Source organism: Nilaparvata lugens, chromosome 4 (genome assembly GCF_014356525.2).
Source record: "Nilaparvata lugens isolate BPH chromosome 4, ASM1435652v1, whole genome shotgun sequence".
NCBI lineage: Eukaryota > Metazoa > Arthropoda > Insecta > Hemiptera > Delphacidae > Nilaparvata > Nilaparvata lugens.
In genome coordinates this window covers 41,082,861-41,099,544 of record NC_052507.1, presented here as the reverse complement: position 1 = coordinate 41,099,544, position 16,684 = coordinate 41,082,861, and the positions used below count along the sequence as shown (strand labels likewise).

Genomic DNA, 16,684 nt, shown 5'->3' with positions numbered 1-16,684 from the left:
TTCAAAACGATCTAATGCTAATTCAATAGTAATATATTCAAAAGACTTTTCTGACTTGAAGATGAATCCTGATAACCACATTTCATGCATATTTGAACAGTTTCTTTATATCATAAAAAATATTTGATAGTTTTTTTCCCATTTTTAACTTCTTTTTCAAGGTATAGAATAAACTTCTCCCATAGATCAATGCTGTTCACTCCTTGAATGTGTATAAGTTGAAATAGAGAAAGTATTGAAATCATCTAGAAAAAAAAAATGAGGAAATCATTATTTCACACCATAACTTATAACACAATGAAATATAATATAGAATGCGATTATTTAAAATACTTATGTTCTCATAGGTTTTTTAGTAGGTATTTGAATTTATAAATAATATGTTTTTTTTTGTAAAAATCTTACTGAGTTTGATGAATTATTATCTTATGCCATCATAATTTTTTCTCTTTTTGTTACCATCATCAGTGGAACCAAATCCACCATCACCTGTTTCTTTCCTCAATACATTACAATTTTCTATGTCATTGATAATCTTATGAAAAACAATTTGTGCAATTCTATCTCCTCTTGTAATTTTGAAATCTTCTGCCCCCAAATTGTACAGCATGACTCCGATATTTCCTCTATAATCACCATCAATAACCCCCCAAAACAATTATTTTATGGTTCCTAACCATCCCTGATCGTTCATATATCTTTCCAAAAGTATCTTTTGGACAGTTAACTTCTAGATCTAAAAAAATTGATACCAATGATTTTGATTCAATTGTTCTTGATACTGGACTTTTTAGATCAAATCCAACAGAATTTGCTGTTCCCTTTTCAGGGATATATGCATGCTCTGTGATTTTTTTGATTATAATAGACATCTTGTCTTTTTACACAGAGCAAATATGAAGAATATACTCACTTCAATTAAATTTTGTTGATGAAGATTGGTGTTGGTAGCCTACTGTCTTGAAGCTGGAGCAAACTCACACCTCAATAAAATTTGGTTGATGAAGTTTGGTGTTGGTAGCCTACTGTCTTGAAGCTGGAGCCAACTCACACCTCAATAAAATTTGGCTGATGAAGTTTGGTGTTGGTAGCCTACTTGAGATTGGAGCTGAACCTACAAAATAATAAAAACAATATTGAGTAAATACAGGTGGGATGGTAAGGCAGAGATACATGAATTCCCAAGTGAGCAGGTTCATTCTCTACTATTTGTTGAGCACACAGGTGATCTTGTCAAAACGATTCCTTACTAAGCTCAACTAAAACCTTTTCCAATTATAAAGTCTTCAAAATTACACTATCTTCGGAACAGCAGATAATAGAGAAATCTATCTTTACAAGTTAGATTATAGCAAAGGAAAAATGTATGAGCAAAACGAAAATAATATTACTAACCATCAATTGAATAAACATTTTAAAAAATTACTAAACATCTAATAACCAACGTTACTTCCAACCTATTCTACCTAACAGTATATATTGTACAAGGAAATTAGTAGAAAGATGTAGCAAAACTGTACTTATGAACTAGAATAGCAGGGTACTGCAGGGTACTGGATAGAATTGGATAAGCAATTCCAATAAAATCAAACAGTAATTTATATATAAGGGTAATACTAATAGGTGATCTTGTCAAAACGATTCCTTACTAAGCTCAACTAAAACCTTTTCCAATTATAAAGTCTTCAAAATTACACTATCTTCGGAACAGCAGATAATAGAGAAATCTATCTTTACAAGTTAGATTATAGCAAAGGAAAAATGTATGAGCAAAACGAAAATAATATTACTAACCATCAATTGAATAAACATTTTAAAAAATTACTAAACATCTAATAACCAACATTACTTCCAACCTATTCTACCTAACAGTATATATTGTACAAGGAAATTAGTAGAAAGATGTAGCAAAACTGTACTTATGAACTAGAATAGCAGGGTACTGCAGGGTACTGGATAGAATTAGATAAGCAATTCCAATAAAATCAAACAGTAATTTATATATAAGGGTAATACTAATTTCAATTATTCAAGTGTTATCTTGAGAGTTAACAAGTATATACTTGTTCAGATACAGTTTCTCTGTATCTACATAAAATGGTTTCATTGTTCTTGAAACTGGTCAAATCCAGCAGAAATTGCTGTTTTCAGACAGAGAAAATATAAAAAATAAACTTACTTTGTTAGGATATTGTGTGATGCTGGCAAATAGTAGCAGAGTAGGCAGTCTTGATGTTGAAGTCCTGGAAGGTGATAGTGGCTATATAGTAGATGTTATCTGATACTTGCTTTTATACTAAAATTGGCTGGTGGAGATAAATGGGGGAAGCATCACATCTCTTTCTTATCCTTATTCTTTCTTGCTCTATCAAATAATTATGTGAAACTTTCCATTATTACCTTGGAAAAAGTGCATTGAAGATTGCATGATAAACTGCACTATAGTAATGGGTCTTACATAAGTGCTCGTTAAATAATAATGTTGTTCAGTGAAAAAGTGCATTCAAAGTTGCATAACAAACTGCACTATAATTATAATGGGTCTTCTATTTGCATGACTTATGTAACAGCTCGTTAATGTTGAACAGCCGAATGATTGCATGCTATTCTTGGCACATACTTACTTTCAAACGATGCAAGGTTCATTCTTGTTGATCATTCAAGTGAGTTGAACCTACTTTCAAAGCATGCAAGCTTCTTTCTATTTGTTGGTTCAAGTGAATTGATGTTCTAGAACCTACCTTGAAGTACTGGTGGAATGATAGATCAACCGATTTGAAAGTACTCCTGAGTTGATCCATCAACTGAGTTGAAAGTACTCCTGAGTTGATCCATCAACTGAGTTGATAGTACTCCTGAGTTGATCCATCAACTGAGTTGTTGGTGATCAACCATCCTTTTTCACTACTAAACCTGTTTAATAAATTAGAACTCGTCTGACCTTTGCATGGGAAAATTCCTTCACCAATATTCTTCAAGATCTAGTGACTGAGCTATTTTATGTTCGCTAGACCACTCAGACGTTCCTGGGACATTGTTGATCTTAGAAAAGTCTTCAAGCTCGAGTTTGGAAAAGCTTCTCATATGATTTTACTATTCACATTTAATATTATGAATTTATTATTTATTTCTATTTTAAAATTTTCCATTCCTTAATTTTTGCCACCCCCAAAATCTGCCCTGCCTTGTCTATATGCCGTTTCAAAGTCACAGAGGCAAAGCTATGGGATGCGTCCTGTAGGTCACTGTATTTACATTTTTACTTGTTACAATATTTATTACAATGTATTCTACATTGTTGAACTCTATTGATCAATTAGGGCCAACCACACGAGGCGTTGGTATGACAGGACAGGAAGCTTTGTGGTTTATAAAATACAGTGATATTGTGATATACAGTATCCGATAAAGTGGTGAATAAAATATGTTGAATCAAATGTCTTGAAATTGAGTCAGCTACTCATTTATTAGAATGACAATCGATTTTTGAATATTTTTTCATCATGTAGTTGAAATATTTTAAATCTGTTGTAGTTGACTAGTTTGTGAAACTGACGGTAGTGTAACAAGCAAATCTATTTTCTTGTTTTTTCCCTCGATAAAATAATTAGTAGTGATAATTTATTCCAAACATATTTTCATTGAATATCGATTCAATTGATATTTAATTATCAATATTCGCTCTAAATTTCTTTTGAAACATTAAAATTTGATTGAATATCGTATGTTTTGTGTTGTGATGGATTTATTTCGTGGATATAGTAGTGGATAGTAACTTCAAATAAACTTACTCATTAAATTTACAGAAATTTATTATAATCGCCTCATAGATCACTTATAAGAGTTCTCTGATGAAATATTTCAAACTACGGGTGGAGTGAGGGCTGTAGCTGCTTTTGATGCGGCAAGCGAAGGAGTGCCAGTCAATGCTGATGTTATATCGTTAACTGATCCAAGCGTTCTGTACATATTATCCAACATGTTTAATGGTATAAACGATTTTTGCTTCATGCCATCAGCGAAGCTGCTGGTTTTGGAAACAATCTTATCACCTGCTGCTATCTTCTTTTGTGCAATGTATGCTAATAACCTCTGTAACATTTGAGCACCTGCGAGTGGTCCTTTCGTCATGACTTCTTGTAGTATTTGCAACATCTGTTGTGATGTTGCTCCAGTTAAGTGTGCAATAGAACTGATCATTGTCCCCATTTCAGTGAGAACGGCAGCGTCCGTCTTCAATATATTATTCAGTATGTTTGCGCCTCCCTTCATCTGCGCTCCTAACATGTCCTGAATGTTTCCATTTAATATTCCAACTTCCTCCGTCATGCGACCAGACATGGAACTAGCAGCACCCATTCCTGCATTCGCCAAGCCCTTTCCTGCATCCATTCCAGTACTTGCCAGTCCCATTCCCGCTGAAACTCCTGCATCCACCATTCCCAGTCCTGCATCCGCCATTCCCATTGGGTTCACAGCCACTCCCTGAAAATTTGAAAAAACATACTATTATTATTTGTTATACCTCATGAACCCGCAAATGTTTCTATAGGATTTCAAAAAGATTTACTTATGAGAAAGGGCTAAACATCAACAAATGACAAACTACATCACTCATAAAATACTTTTTTCAAATGCATTCTACTCATTTAATACTAGCAGGTAACCCGTGCTCTGCAAAGGCCTGTTTAAGGCTGTGCAAAAGGATAAAAAAACTTCCAACTGATGATTTTTTTCAAAGATTTTCTATTTGTATCATATCAAGCTATCAGAATAAAAAAGTTTATCTCAGAAAAAAAATTAAATCATTAATTTTTGCGATATAATCATCTAAATTTTAAATTTTGGTACAGATCATTTCAAATTCGGTAAGAGATTAATTTATGAAATTTAGGGAATCAATTCTCCATGGCATTGTTGATTGAATAGAATAAAACATTTCTGATAATATCAATTTTTGAGAAATATATATTCAATTTACTAAAATCACTGGCAATTAGTTCCAAGCCCTTTCAAATCATTTCCTTGCTGCTTGGGGGATTAGAGCATCACCATCTCGGTGGCAAACTTTTGTCACAAATAGAGTTTCCCAGATTCAAGATTGTCTGATTGATCGTTGGATGCACATAGCGGGTGTGGAGAATCCAGCGGATTGTTTGTCCAGAGGCTTGACTCCGTGCGACCTTGTAGAGCACAATTTATGGTGGACGGGGCCTGAGTGGTTGTCTATGGATGAGAGTCATTGGCCGGTTAATACGGAATTTGTTGAGCTGGAAAATCCACCAGAGGCGAAAAAGAACACTGTATTGACTGTATTCGAGTCAGAAAATTTGTCTGATAATGTAATCTATCATCTGATTGAGCGCTGTTCCAACTATAATTATTTGTTGTGTGTTGTTGTCATTGTTTTGAAGGCAGTACTGAAACCAGGAACTTCGGACTTGGAGATAGCCGAGTTGTACTCGTGCAGAGTGATTCAAAAAAATCATTTTTCATCAGAACTGAATTTATTGAATAATGGAAAAGATTGTCCTACTCGTTTTCAGTGGTTGTCCCCCTTTTTAGATAGCAAGCTTATTCGAGTTGGTGGTAGCTTGCAGAATGCGAGCATTGAGTTTGATAGTTGTCATCAAATTGTGTTACCGAAAACAGATCACTTTGTCACATTGTTGATTGATCACTATCATAAAACAAACTGTCATGCAGGGCCTCATTTATTGTTGTCACTAATTAGACAGAAGTTATGGATATTGTCCGCTTGTACAGTTATTTGTAATCGTGTTCATAAATGTAATATCTGTTTTTGATGTAGTCCAAGAGAGATCACACTCAAAATGGATAGCCTACCGTCTTGTCGAGTCACATCATGTAAACCCTTCCAAGAATGTGGAGTGGACTATGCAGGTCCAATAAACATCACCATGGCTAGGCACAGAAATTCTTTCATCCTTAAAGCCTACATATGTTTTTCTGTTTGCATGGCGACAAAGGCAGTACACATTGAGCTGGTGTCAGGTTTATCAACGCCTCAATTTTTGGATGCTTTCCGGGCAATTTTTATCGCGTCATGGGCCCTGTCATGTGATGCACTCCGATTGTGGTACGAATTTTGTTGGTGCCAACAAAGAATTGTCACAATTATTGAATTCAGCAGCCTTTCAAGAAATGTTCTCATCTCAATTGTCGGAGTACTGTATTGAATGGAAATTTTTACTGCCAGGTATTCCTAATTTTGGTGGCATATGGGAGGCGAACGTTAAGTCAGTTAAGTCACACCTGTTCCGTGTGATTGGGTTGACCTACGAAGAGTTGAACACCGTATTACTACAAATCGAAGCTGTGCTGAATTCAAGACCCCTGTGTCCATTGAGCTCAGATCCGCGCGAACCACTAGCGCTTACACCTGCACATTTCCTGACATTGACACCTCTCAAATATCTTCCTATGCAGGATGTCGAAAAATGTTCAATTTATCGTTTGAATCGTTTCGAGTTAGTCAGCCAAATGGTTCAATCTTCTTGGAGTAGATGGCGAAAGGAGTACCTCCACGAATTACAGGTCAGACAGAAGTGGTGTAAAGATACACAAAGCTCTAAACTATTGTAGAAAATATCCAAAATCAAATAACTTGCTTATATCTTTAGAACCAGTTACAGAAAAAGAGATAATTGAATTAGTTGAAAAAATAAATTTATCTAAAACACCTGGCTGGGATGAATTTCCTCCATTCCTGCTCAGAATTTGTGTGTTATCATTAGCAAAGCCAATGGTGTCTCTGATTATTTCTTCATTTAGAAGTGGAGTGTTTCCGGACTTTCTAAAATATTCGACTGTGATACCAATATTTAAAATGGGCGATGAAAGCGAATTCAGTAATTACAGACCAATTGCTATTTTATCAGCATTTTCTAAAATTTATGAAATGGCAGCTGCTTCCAGATTAATTAAATTTTGTGACATGAACAACTTACTTCACACGGATCAGTACGGTTTTCGTGAGGGCAGGAATACAACTGGGGCCATTTATGAATTCATATCAAGTCTCTCATTGGCTGTTGATGGATCGCAGTTTGTTGCCGGCATCTTCTGCGATTTATCAAAGGCATTCGAATGTGTGAATCATACTATTTTCTTGGAAAAGCTTCGCTGTTATGGTGTAGTTGGGACAGCCTTCAATTGGTTTAGCTCTTACTTGAATAATAGACAACAATGTTTGAAAGATAAAGAATCACTTAGGTATTCTTCCTTTTCAAAAATAACGAATGGAGTGCCTCAAGGATCAATACTTGGGCCTCTATTATTCATCATCTATGTGAACGATTTCCCTGAGTCAGTTTCCCAATTAAGACCTATAATGTTTGCTACTGATGACACGACTGCATTAATATCAGACAAAAATCACAAAACTCTAGCTGGTAACATAAAAAAAGACCTGGAAAACATAACTGATTGGCTCAAAATAAAGGGCCTCTCTCAACTACAGTAAAACTTATCAGATGGAATTTAGTTACAGAAGAACCAACTTGAGAAGTTTTCTCCCTCTTTATGATAATGGACTAAAACAGCTAAATCTTTAAAATTCCTAGGAGTTACAATAGATGAGGGACTAAATTGGAAAGAACATATAAAAAATCTCACGACGAAGTTGAACCGTGCATATTATGTTATTCTCAAGCTATCTCATTCAGTTAATAGAAATACACTCATCACCGTATACTATGCCTATGTCTACTCCCACCTATGCTATGGAAATATTTTCTTGGAAAAGCTTCGCTGTTATGGTGTAGTTGGGACAGCCTTCAATTGGTTTAGCTTGTAATATTACATTTTTTCTCACATTGGAATCGAATCTTCAATTCGAGATCTATGAAACTTTATAGTAAATATCAGAGTCATCGATAGACGGACAAACTTTTCGACTGAGAATTTCTTATCGTAAATGATTGTTGCATTGTTCCATGGTGTCACCGAGGCTGGGTTAACAGAATTAATAGATAAATGGTTTATTTAAATAGAGATGATATATATAAAAATTTAAATAACAGTTTCAAAATAAAGTTTTATTGAGAACAAATATAAAATGTGAATTCTAAACTTGTAATTTATAATTTTTTGGTGACGTGTCTGTAACGTTGAGTTGTCTAGAAGCTTTTGCTCTTCTCATAACTTGTAGCTTTTCCGGTGGCTTCTTTCTCTCTGAAACTAATGGCTGGCTATGTATGTTGTAACTTGGTGCTCTTTGAATAATTTTCATTTAAGTGAATTTATTAATGTTTTAAATTGAGTTTTAAACAGTTTATAGTGTTCTATTTTGTTTGTATATTGTTATTTGTGTATACAAGCCAATAACCACTTTTTTTCAACTATAATCTGGATAAGTACCCTTAGCTCATAGTAACTTTAAATGCTTAGGCTTGTAATATATTGTTCTTTGTGTATTTGTGTATATTGCCAAAATTCTTTTGAAGATTATAAGTTCATTTGCTCTGAAAACTGGATTTCTCATTCATAGGCGATAGATCCATTCATAGTTTATCAAAAATCTATTACATTGGAGCCGACAACTATCCTTAGGTTAATAGGTGTTAAATGCTATTCCAACCGAATTAGGAAAAATTGGTAGCACGGCAAATGTTACCCCTGTGGTGGGACCGAATTACAAAATAAATATGTCCCAAATGGTACACCATGAAATCCCTGGTTATAAAAAATTATTAGTAGGATAGATATCTTGATAGGTTATGAATGGTATACTGCTGAATGGGAAGTCGGTTCAAGAGAGATCAAGTTTTAATGAATAGATATCAGAGCATATTACAAAATGGCAAACATTAAAAATGATCTGAATCTTAAAGCATTCTTAACACAAAAGTTTGATGATTTGAAACAATATCAAAGTGCCAGGTTTGATGAGCTAAATGCTAGATTTGATGAGCAAAATGCTAAGTTTGATAAATTGAAACAAGATCAAAATGCTAGGTTTAATGATATGAAGCAAGAATTTGCTAGCATTAGACTAGAGCAGGTTAGTATAAACTTTCTATTGAAAGATGCACATGAAACATTGAAAGATAATCATGAAAATGAAAGCAAATTGAAGCAGGATAATAGTAGTATTAAGATACAAGATCAATTAGTTCAAGTTTCTGACAATGTAGGCCTAGTTACTGTTGTTGAAAAAGTCAACCCTAATGAGATAGTAGAATTGAGTAAAGAAGTAGGTAGGGAGTTGTCTTCACTGAAAGTCAACTATCATGAAAGTAATATTGCTACATTGAAGGTTAGGAAAAATATGAACAAAGTGAATGATCACATGAGACAGGTTTCTGTAGAGGTTAGGAACAATGTAAACAAAATGAATGTTGCTTTGAGTCAAGTTGATGAGTTCAACTTTCAACTGAGAATTGAAAAGGTGTATGCAATGCATTCTCAAGTGAACATGACTAACTTTTGCAAGCAAAATGGCTTTGTTGAAACAAATGAACCCATGAATAAAATCATGTTCTTGAAGAAAACAAAGCACAAAGTTTCCATTGATGTATAAGTATTCAAAGGTGTTTCAAGTTGCTTATTTACAAGATGATGACAGTGAATCACATGATGAAAGGTATTCCCCAACACACAATGATTAGGATCCTGTGTTATGCCGGGATTCAGAATAGCATAATCGCTACGCAGTGTATGGTAAGAGTCCATAATTGTGTCTTTTTTCTTTCCTGTAGCCTATTTTTCTTGGCCCTTAATCTTTTCAAATTTCGATTCTTTCCTGTCTTTGTGTAATGTTCAGTAAAATTTCTTCTATGATGCATTCTTAACCAATCTGTCCATAGTCATTTAAATTTGTATTTTTCTGAAATAATTAGAAGTTAAAATAGTAGCTTATTTCCTAATCTTTAAATTGTTGATAAAACTTAACTTTTCTAAAATCTATCCATTGTAGTGTAAGAATTGTTTGCTTGTGGTATATTTTTTCATCATGTATTACATATTTTAATCATGTCTATTTTTTTTTTAGGTATCATATTAGGTAATTAGGTTTTTCAGAGCAATTATGTCCCATGTTCTCATCTTTCATTGCATATTGTGCCATAAGCCATATGTAATTAGGTTATAGTTTTCTTCTGGGCTTTTAACCCATTTTGCATTTTATTTTTTTTTTTGCTGTCCAATACTTTGGATTTTTGGTAGACAAGTAGGTGTGATTCTTTTAGAGGTGTGGGCGTGAACCACATACGGCTGGACTCGATTATCTGACCTACTTGTTTGCGATATAAAAACCTTAAGACTGCAACATCAAATGTTTGTAAAAACTTTTGCATACTTTTGTTCTTGTGGTCCGATACTAGAGTCTGCTATCACATTGCCTTACAGACATCTAGGAACTCTCCACCCAGTCACAATAGTCAACATTTTTTTTTCTTCACCAGTTGTTTTTGTGGGAGTGATAGCTCACAATTATAACAAATTAGAGTCATACTTGGAATTTACAAAATTCCATAGTAGTATATTTTATTAAATATACTTCCTTATGAAAGTTCAGTACTGACATGTAGGATAGGCTCTAATTAATCTTTCTCTTCTTTGTATTATTTAGGAAATTTATTTACCCAGTTTTCTTTTTCTCTTTTTTGTATTTTTTAGGGAACTTATTTACCCATTATTCATCTTGATCATCTTTGTATTATAATCTTGAAATGTTGTACTTATTATATAGTCTTCAAATTATAAATTATTTTCAAAAATAAATGGCTCAATTTAGAACATGCTGAAATCTATTCTTATGTATAAATTCTTTTGTTATAATGAATAAACTTAAAATTTGAAAGTATTATTAAATTGTGTATCCATATATATGTGATGTATTAATGAAAGTTAACTTGAATAATAATGTTTTCATTGAATAAAAACGTTGTGTTATATTATCAATTGAAATGAGTTAAAGGCTAAAATTCACTAAGTTTTTTGTGATTGATGTCTTTTTCAAAATTTTAAAACTGTTTGTTCTATAAATTTTGATATGATTGATTATCGTTTGAAATGGATGCTGGAGTGTATGTAGAATTTTTAGTGGGGTTTGTTGATTAGAATTTTGCTGGTATGTGATTGTTTTTTGAGATGGAAACCCATTATTGCCTAAAGAAGGAATAACAGAGGTTATGACTTAGAGAGGCAGTAATGAGATAATATTTTTTGTGTTGATTAATAATGTTGATTGCCATAAATGATGTTTACTTATGAATATTGATTGCCTTTGAAGCAAAATATTATTGATGTTTTGAATGGTTTCTTGTTCAATGATTGATAGTAAAGTTTTGTCATGAAATGTAGTTTGTGTTTAGAACATTGAAAAGTCGAAATAAACTATAGTATCCGGCAAACGATGATTAATAATATTAAATAATATGCTTTTTATACAATTTTTGAACAAAAAATTAAAACCAAATAATTTTGAAACCCTGAATGATAAATCATAAATGTGAAATGAACTTGCTATAAATGAAATGTTATACTAAATGATAATGAAATGCAGATATATTATGAAATGATTGTGAATAGAAGACCAATTGTCTGAAATTATTGAAATATATATTGAAATAATTTTTGTTGTGATGATCTGATGTTTTTTACAATTTTGATAAATGATACAGGGTGTTATGAAATTCTATTTCTATTTTGAAGAATGGTTTAAATTTTGATATTTGAACAGTGAATAGATGGAAATGAATTTTTTTTTTTATATTGAAATTTATAATTGATATCTCCATATTTCACAATTTATGTATTGCTGATTGTATAATAAGATGTTAACAAATTTCAATTTTATATTGGTTATATACTTAAAAATAATTTTCATGTGTATTAGATTGTATTGATAGCCTAATCAAGATTTTCTTCTTAGTTTATAAGCATTTTAAGATAACAGGTACAGCACAGACATTAACATTGAAATAGTTATCATGTGAATCTCGAAATCAGCAACAAGTGAACGCCATGAAGAGTGTTAAGAACATTTGGGTGATTTTCGAACTAGTGTGACATAACTACGCCAATATCTACGCTGATGCCTACACTAATAACTATGCCAATGTCAACACCAATATCACACCAATAACTACGCCAAAATCTATGCCTGTGCCAATGCTGATGCCAAATCTGCGCCAATGCTGATGCCAACGCCAATAACTATGCCAATGTCAACACCAATATCAACACCAATAACTACGCCAAAATCTACGCTGAGGCCTACACTAATAACTACGCCAATATCTACACCAATAACTAAGCCAATATCTACACCAATAACTGCGCCAATGCCAATGCCTGCGCCAATGCTGATGCCAATGCCAAAATCTACGCCGATGCCTGCGCCAATGCCAATGCCTGCGCCAATGCTGATGCCAATGCCAAAATCTACGCCGATGCCTGCGCCGATGCCAATGCCTGCGCCAATGCTGATGCCAATGCCAAAATCTACGCCAATGCCAATGCCTGTGTCAATGCTAATGCCAATGCCAATATCAATGCCAATGCCAATGCCGACACCAAAGCATACGCCAATAGCAATGCCATGCTTATTGCTGACTTTGTATCTCAAACTTCAACACTACTACATTACCTGGAGGTAATTGCCATCCATGTTCACATTTGCAACTTTGAATTCAGAATAACAGTCACAGTATCATGAAAGAAATGAACATTTTTTGATTTATTGAAATTTTATGTGAAAATTAAATGTAACAATTCATCAATTCATTAAAAAAAAAAAAAAATAATAATAATAATACATTTTTTCATTCAACATACTAATTTTTTTTATGCAATAAAAATTGAATTTTTCTATCTATTAAATTTATGCGCAATTTCAAAAAACTATTATTTACATATTAAACTTTCTGTTGAGATATTTTCCTTTAAATTATAAAGCTAAATCAAAAGTAATTCTATACTTTGAAATATTGTTTGGAAACATATAACAAATGCTATTGATGAATTTTTATAATAATTTTCAATTATAGTTGACATGTAATGTTTTTATATAAAAAAAAAAATTGTTACTGTTCTCGAATTTACAATTCAAAATTTTCATTAGGGTCAATGTAATTTTTTTCTTTAAATTTTCAAACAGTAAAATTTTTTCATGTCAAGAGGGGGGTATTTGTAATATTACATTTTTTCTCACATTGGAATCGAATCTTCAATTTGAGATCTATGAAACTTTATAGTAAATATCAGAGTCATCGATAGACGGACAAACTTTTCGACTGAGAATTTTTTATCGTAAATGATTGTTGCATTGTTCCATGGTGTCACCGAGGCTGGGTTAACAGAATTAATAGATAAATGGTTTATTTAAATAGAGATGATATATATAAAAATTTAAAATAACAGTTTCAAAATAAAGTTTTATTGAGAACAAATATAAAATGTGAATTCTAAACTTGTAATTTATAATTTTTTGGTGACGTGTCTGTAACGTTGAGTTGTCTAGAAGCTTTTGCTCCCTTCCTGACTTGTAGCTTTTCCAGTGGCTTCTTTCTCTCTGAAACTAATGGCTGGCTATGTATGTTGTAACTTGGTGCTCTTTGAATAATTTTCATTTAAGTGAATTTATTAATGTTTTAAACAGTTTATAGTGTTCTATTTTGTTCGTATATTGTTATTTGTGTATACAAGCCAATAGCCACTGTTTTTCAACTATAATCTGGATAAGTACCCTTAGCTCGTAGTAACTTTAAATGCTTAGGCTTGTAATATATTGTTCTTTGTGTATTTGTGTATATTGCCAAAATTCTTTTGAAGATTATAAGTTCACTTGCTCTGAAAACTGGATTTCTCATTCATAGGTGATAGATCCATTCATAGCTTATCAAAAATCTATTACATTGGAGCCGACAACTATCCTTAGGTTAATAGGTGTTAAATGCTATTCCAACCGAATTAGGAAAAATTGGTAGCACGGCAAGCTCTTACTTGAATAATAGACAACAATGTTTGAAAGATAAAGAATCACTTAGGTCTTCTTCCTTTTCAAAAATAACGAATGGAGTGCCTCAAGGATCAATACTTGGGCCTCTATTATTCATCATCTATGTGAACGATTTCCCTGAGTCAGTTTCCCAATCAAGACCTATAATTTTTGCTACTGATGACACGACTGCATTATATCAGACAAAAATCACAAAACTCTAGCTGGTAACATAAAAAAAGACCTGGAAAACATAACTGATTGGCTCAAAATAAAGGGCCTCTCTCAACTACAGTAAAACTTATCAGATGGAATTTAGTTACAGAAGAACCAACTTGAGAAGTTTTCTCCCTCTTCATGATAATGGACTAAAACAGCTAAATCTTTAAAATTCCTAGGAGTTACAATAGATGAGGGACTAAATTGGAAAGAACATATAAAAAATCTCACGACGAAGTTGAACCGTGCATATTATGTTATTCTCAAGCTATCTCATTCAGTTGATAGAAATACACTCATCACCGTATACTATGCCTATGTCTATTCCCACCTATGCTATGGAAATATTTTCTGGGGAAACTCGACTGACAGCTATAAAATATTTTTAATTCAAAAAAAGATCATTAGGGTGGTTTTTGGTTTAAGAGCTAGAGATACATGCAAATCTATTTTTCGGGAATCGAAGATCCTCACTCTGCCTGCCATCTACATATTTCATTTGTTAATATTCATAAAGAGTAATATCCATAAATTTAATTTTTGCACAGACAGACATAACTATTCTACGCGTAATCAGATATGATTATAATCAGATTGATATTATACCCTATTCACAGACATGCCTCTTACGAAAGAAACCCTTCTTATTCAGGAATAAAATTGTATAATAAGTTACCCGAGGCCATCCGTAAAATTGATTCATTGCCGCTGTTCAAAAAAACTATAAAGTCAATGTTAACTGAGAGAGTCTACTACTCTGTGGCAGAGTTGATAGATTTTGAGGTGAAATTTATTCTATTATTATGAATAGTTCTATAACTTAGACTTGAAATGTTATTGATTTTATTTTATGATTCTATCATATATGTTATTGTATATTCTTATGTACCTATACCTGTATTATTATATCTGACAATTTACGTATCAAACGGGAATATTCCCGGACATGATGTTATGTAATGATGAGTAATAAATAAATAAATAGATACAGCGTCGCTCACAGTCGGAATGGTGGTGATAGTGGACCAGCCTAATCTTCCCCCTTTGAAGTGGCCAATGGGTGTGATTGAGGAGGTATTTCCCGGATCAGACGGAATTGTAAGGGTGGCTACAGTATGGTTGGTTAATGGACGTTATAAGCGGCCGGCTACAAAACTGTATCCATTGCCAACTGAATGAGCATTATATATGCTCCCATAGCCTTGTATTCGTCAAGTGGTTTTTTTGTGTGTTTAGTTCACACATTTTGTTTATTGGTCTTTTGTTTTTACTTGGTGTTGGTTTTTTCTAGCATGTTTTTTTTGTGGGTTTGCAGATTTTTTTTGTGTTTCCAGCTTTGGCTGAAAATGAATTTTTCAGGGTCGGGTGTATGTTGACGCCGTTTGCATAATTGTTTAATTGTTGGTTTGAAGTTTTTCGTTCAGTCGGCTTGTATAACTGCCTCCGTTGACAGGACAGTTCGACTCGTTTGCTGATTTTGTTTGTATTTTTATCGGAAATTATTAATTGTAATTCCGCGTCTCTTATCGTAGGGAGTAATAATTGATTTCAAAGTACATTTGAGAATTTGAGTATTTTTTATATTGAAAGTAGTAGTGAATTAATCGTAAAATTGAGGAGCAGAATTCCATACATGATTCAACAACTCTCTGCAGTGCCTGGCTACATCATAAATCATCAGAGGTCAAGTGATTTATTTACGTTTCTCTATTCCTTAATTCTTTCCTTTACCCTTTTACCACCCAAACCTATAGGTAAAAATCACTCTGACTTACAGCGTCGATCATCAGCCGGGGTAAGTTCTAATAATAGAGATTTCCATTGCATCATGAATGGATTCATTAGTCTTTTTCTGCCAGAATATATTGAATATTAAATTGATTAAAATATTACAGTCCACTTGATCAGAAATTTGTATAACTAAAAACAATTGATTAATTCAATTCCATATAATCGAACAAGGGAATATATAATCGTCTTTATTAAGCTAGTGCCTGGCAATATACCATTATCGCACTTATTAAAACTATTACTTTGAAGAAAAAACAATCATTTTATTATAAATATAATATCCTCACCTGTGAACCAGCGACCAACACAAGAGCGGATAATAGAGATGTGAATGAAGCCATGTCTGCAGCTTGAAGCTTGAACCTGAAATGTATTCAAATGTTCTGATCAAGCTATTTTATATGAACTATAACTGACAGTGGCTGTTTGATTCATTTCCGTAATGTATTATGTTTAAGCTTTGCACCTTATTAAATCGACTGATTTATAAGGTAAATATTGTCTCAAGAGCAATAAATAGTATCCCTACTTATTGTTGAATAAAATTGGCCTTGCTAGTGTATAGTGAGGTAATGTACTAGAATAAATCTCTAAAGAAGTATGTTTGCCTTTGCAGTGTGTTTGATAAACATTAGAATGACAGCTATTTTATTGGTGACTCAAGATATGAAACTATAAAAAAAACAATGGAAAAGAATGGAAGAAATA

General features: G+C 32.9%; 1 protein-coding gene and 1 long non-coding RNA gene across 2 annotated transcripts; both read right to left on the bottom strand.

The window, feature by feature from the left end:
* Positions 1-106: 106 nt before the first annotated feature.
* Positions 107-2,516, bottom strand: LOC120351177. Its single transcript, XR_005571217.1, has 3 exons — positions 2,180-2,516; positions 914-1,114; positions 107-245 (listed from the first exon to the last, which is right to left on the bottom strand). It is a non-coding gene; the product is annotated as an uncharacterized LOC120351177 (long non-coding RNA).
* A 1,278-nt stretch (positions 2,517-3,794) lies between these two features.
* On the bottom strand, positions 3,795-16,426 carry LOC111049490. Its single transcript, XM_039427493.1, has 2 exons — positions 16,264-16,426; positions 3,795-4,485 (listed from the first exon to the last, which is right to left on the bottom strand). The coding sequence occupies exons 1-2, from the start codon at positions 16,315-16,317 to the stop codon at positions 3,862-3,864; spliced, it is 678 nt and encodes a 225-aa protein (XP_039283427.1). The 5' UTR covers positions 16,318-16,426; the 3' UTR covers positions 3,795-3,861.
* Between the last annotated feature and the right edge of the window lie 258 nt (positions 16,427-16,684).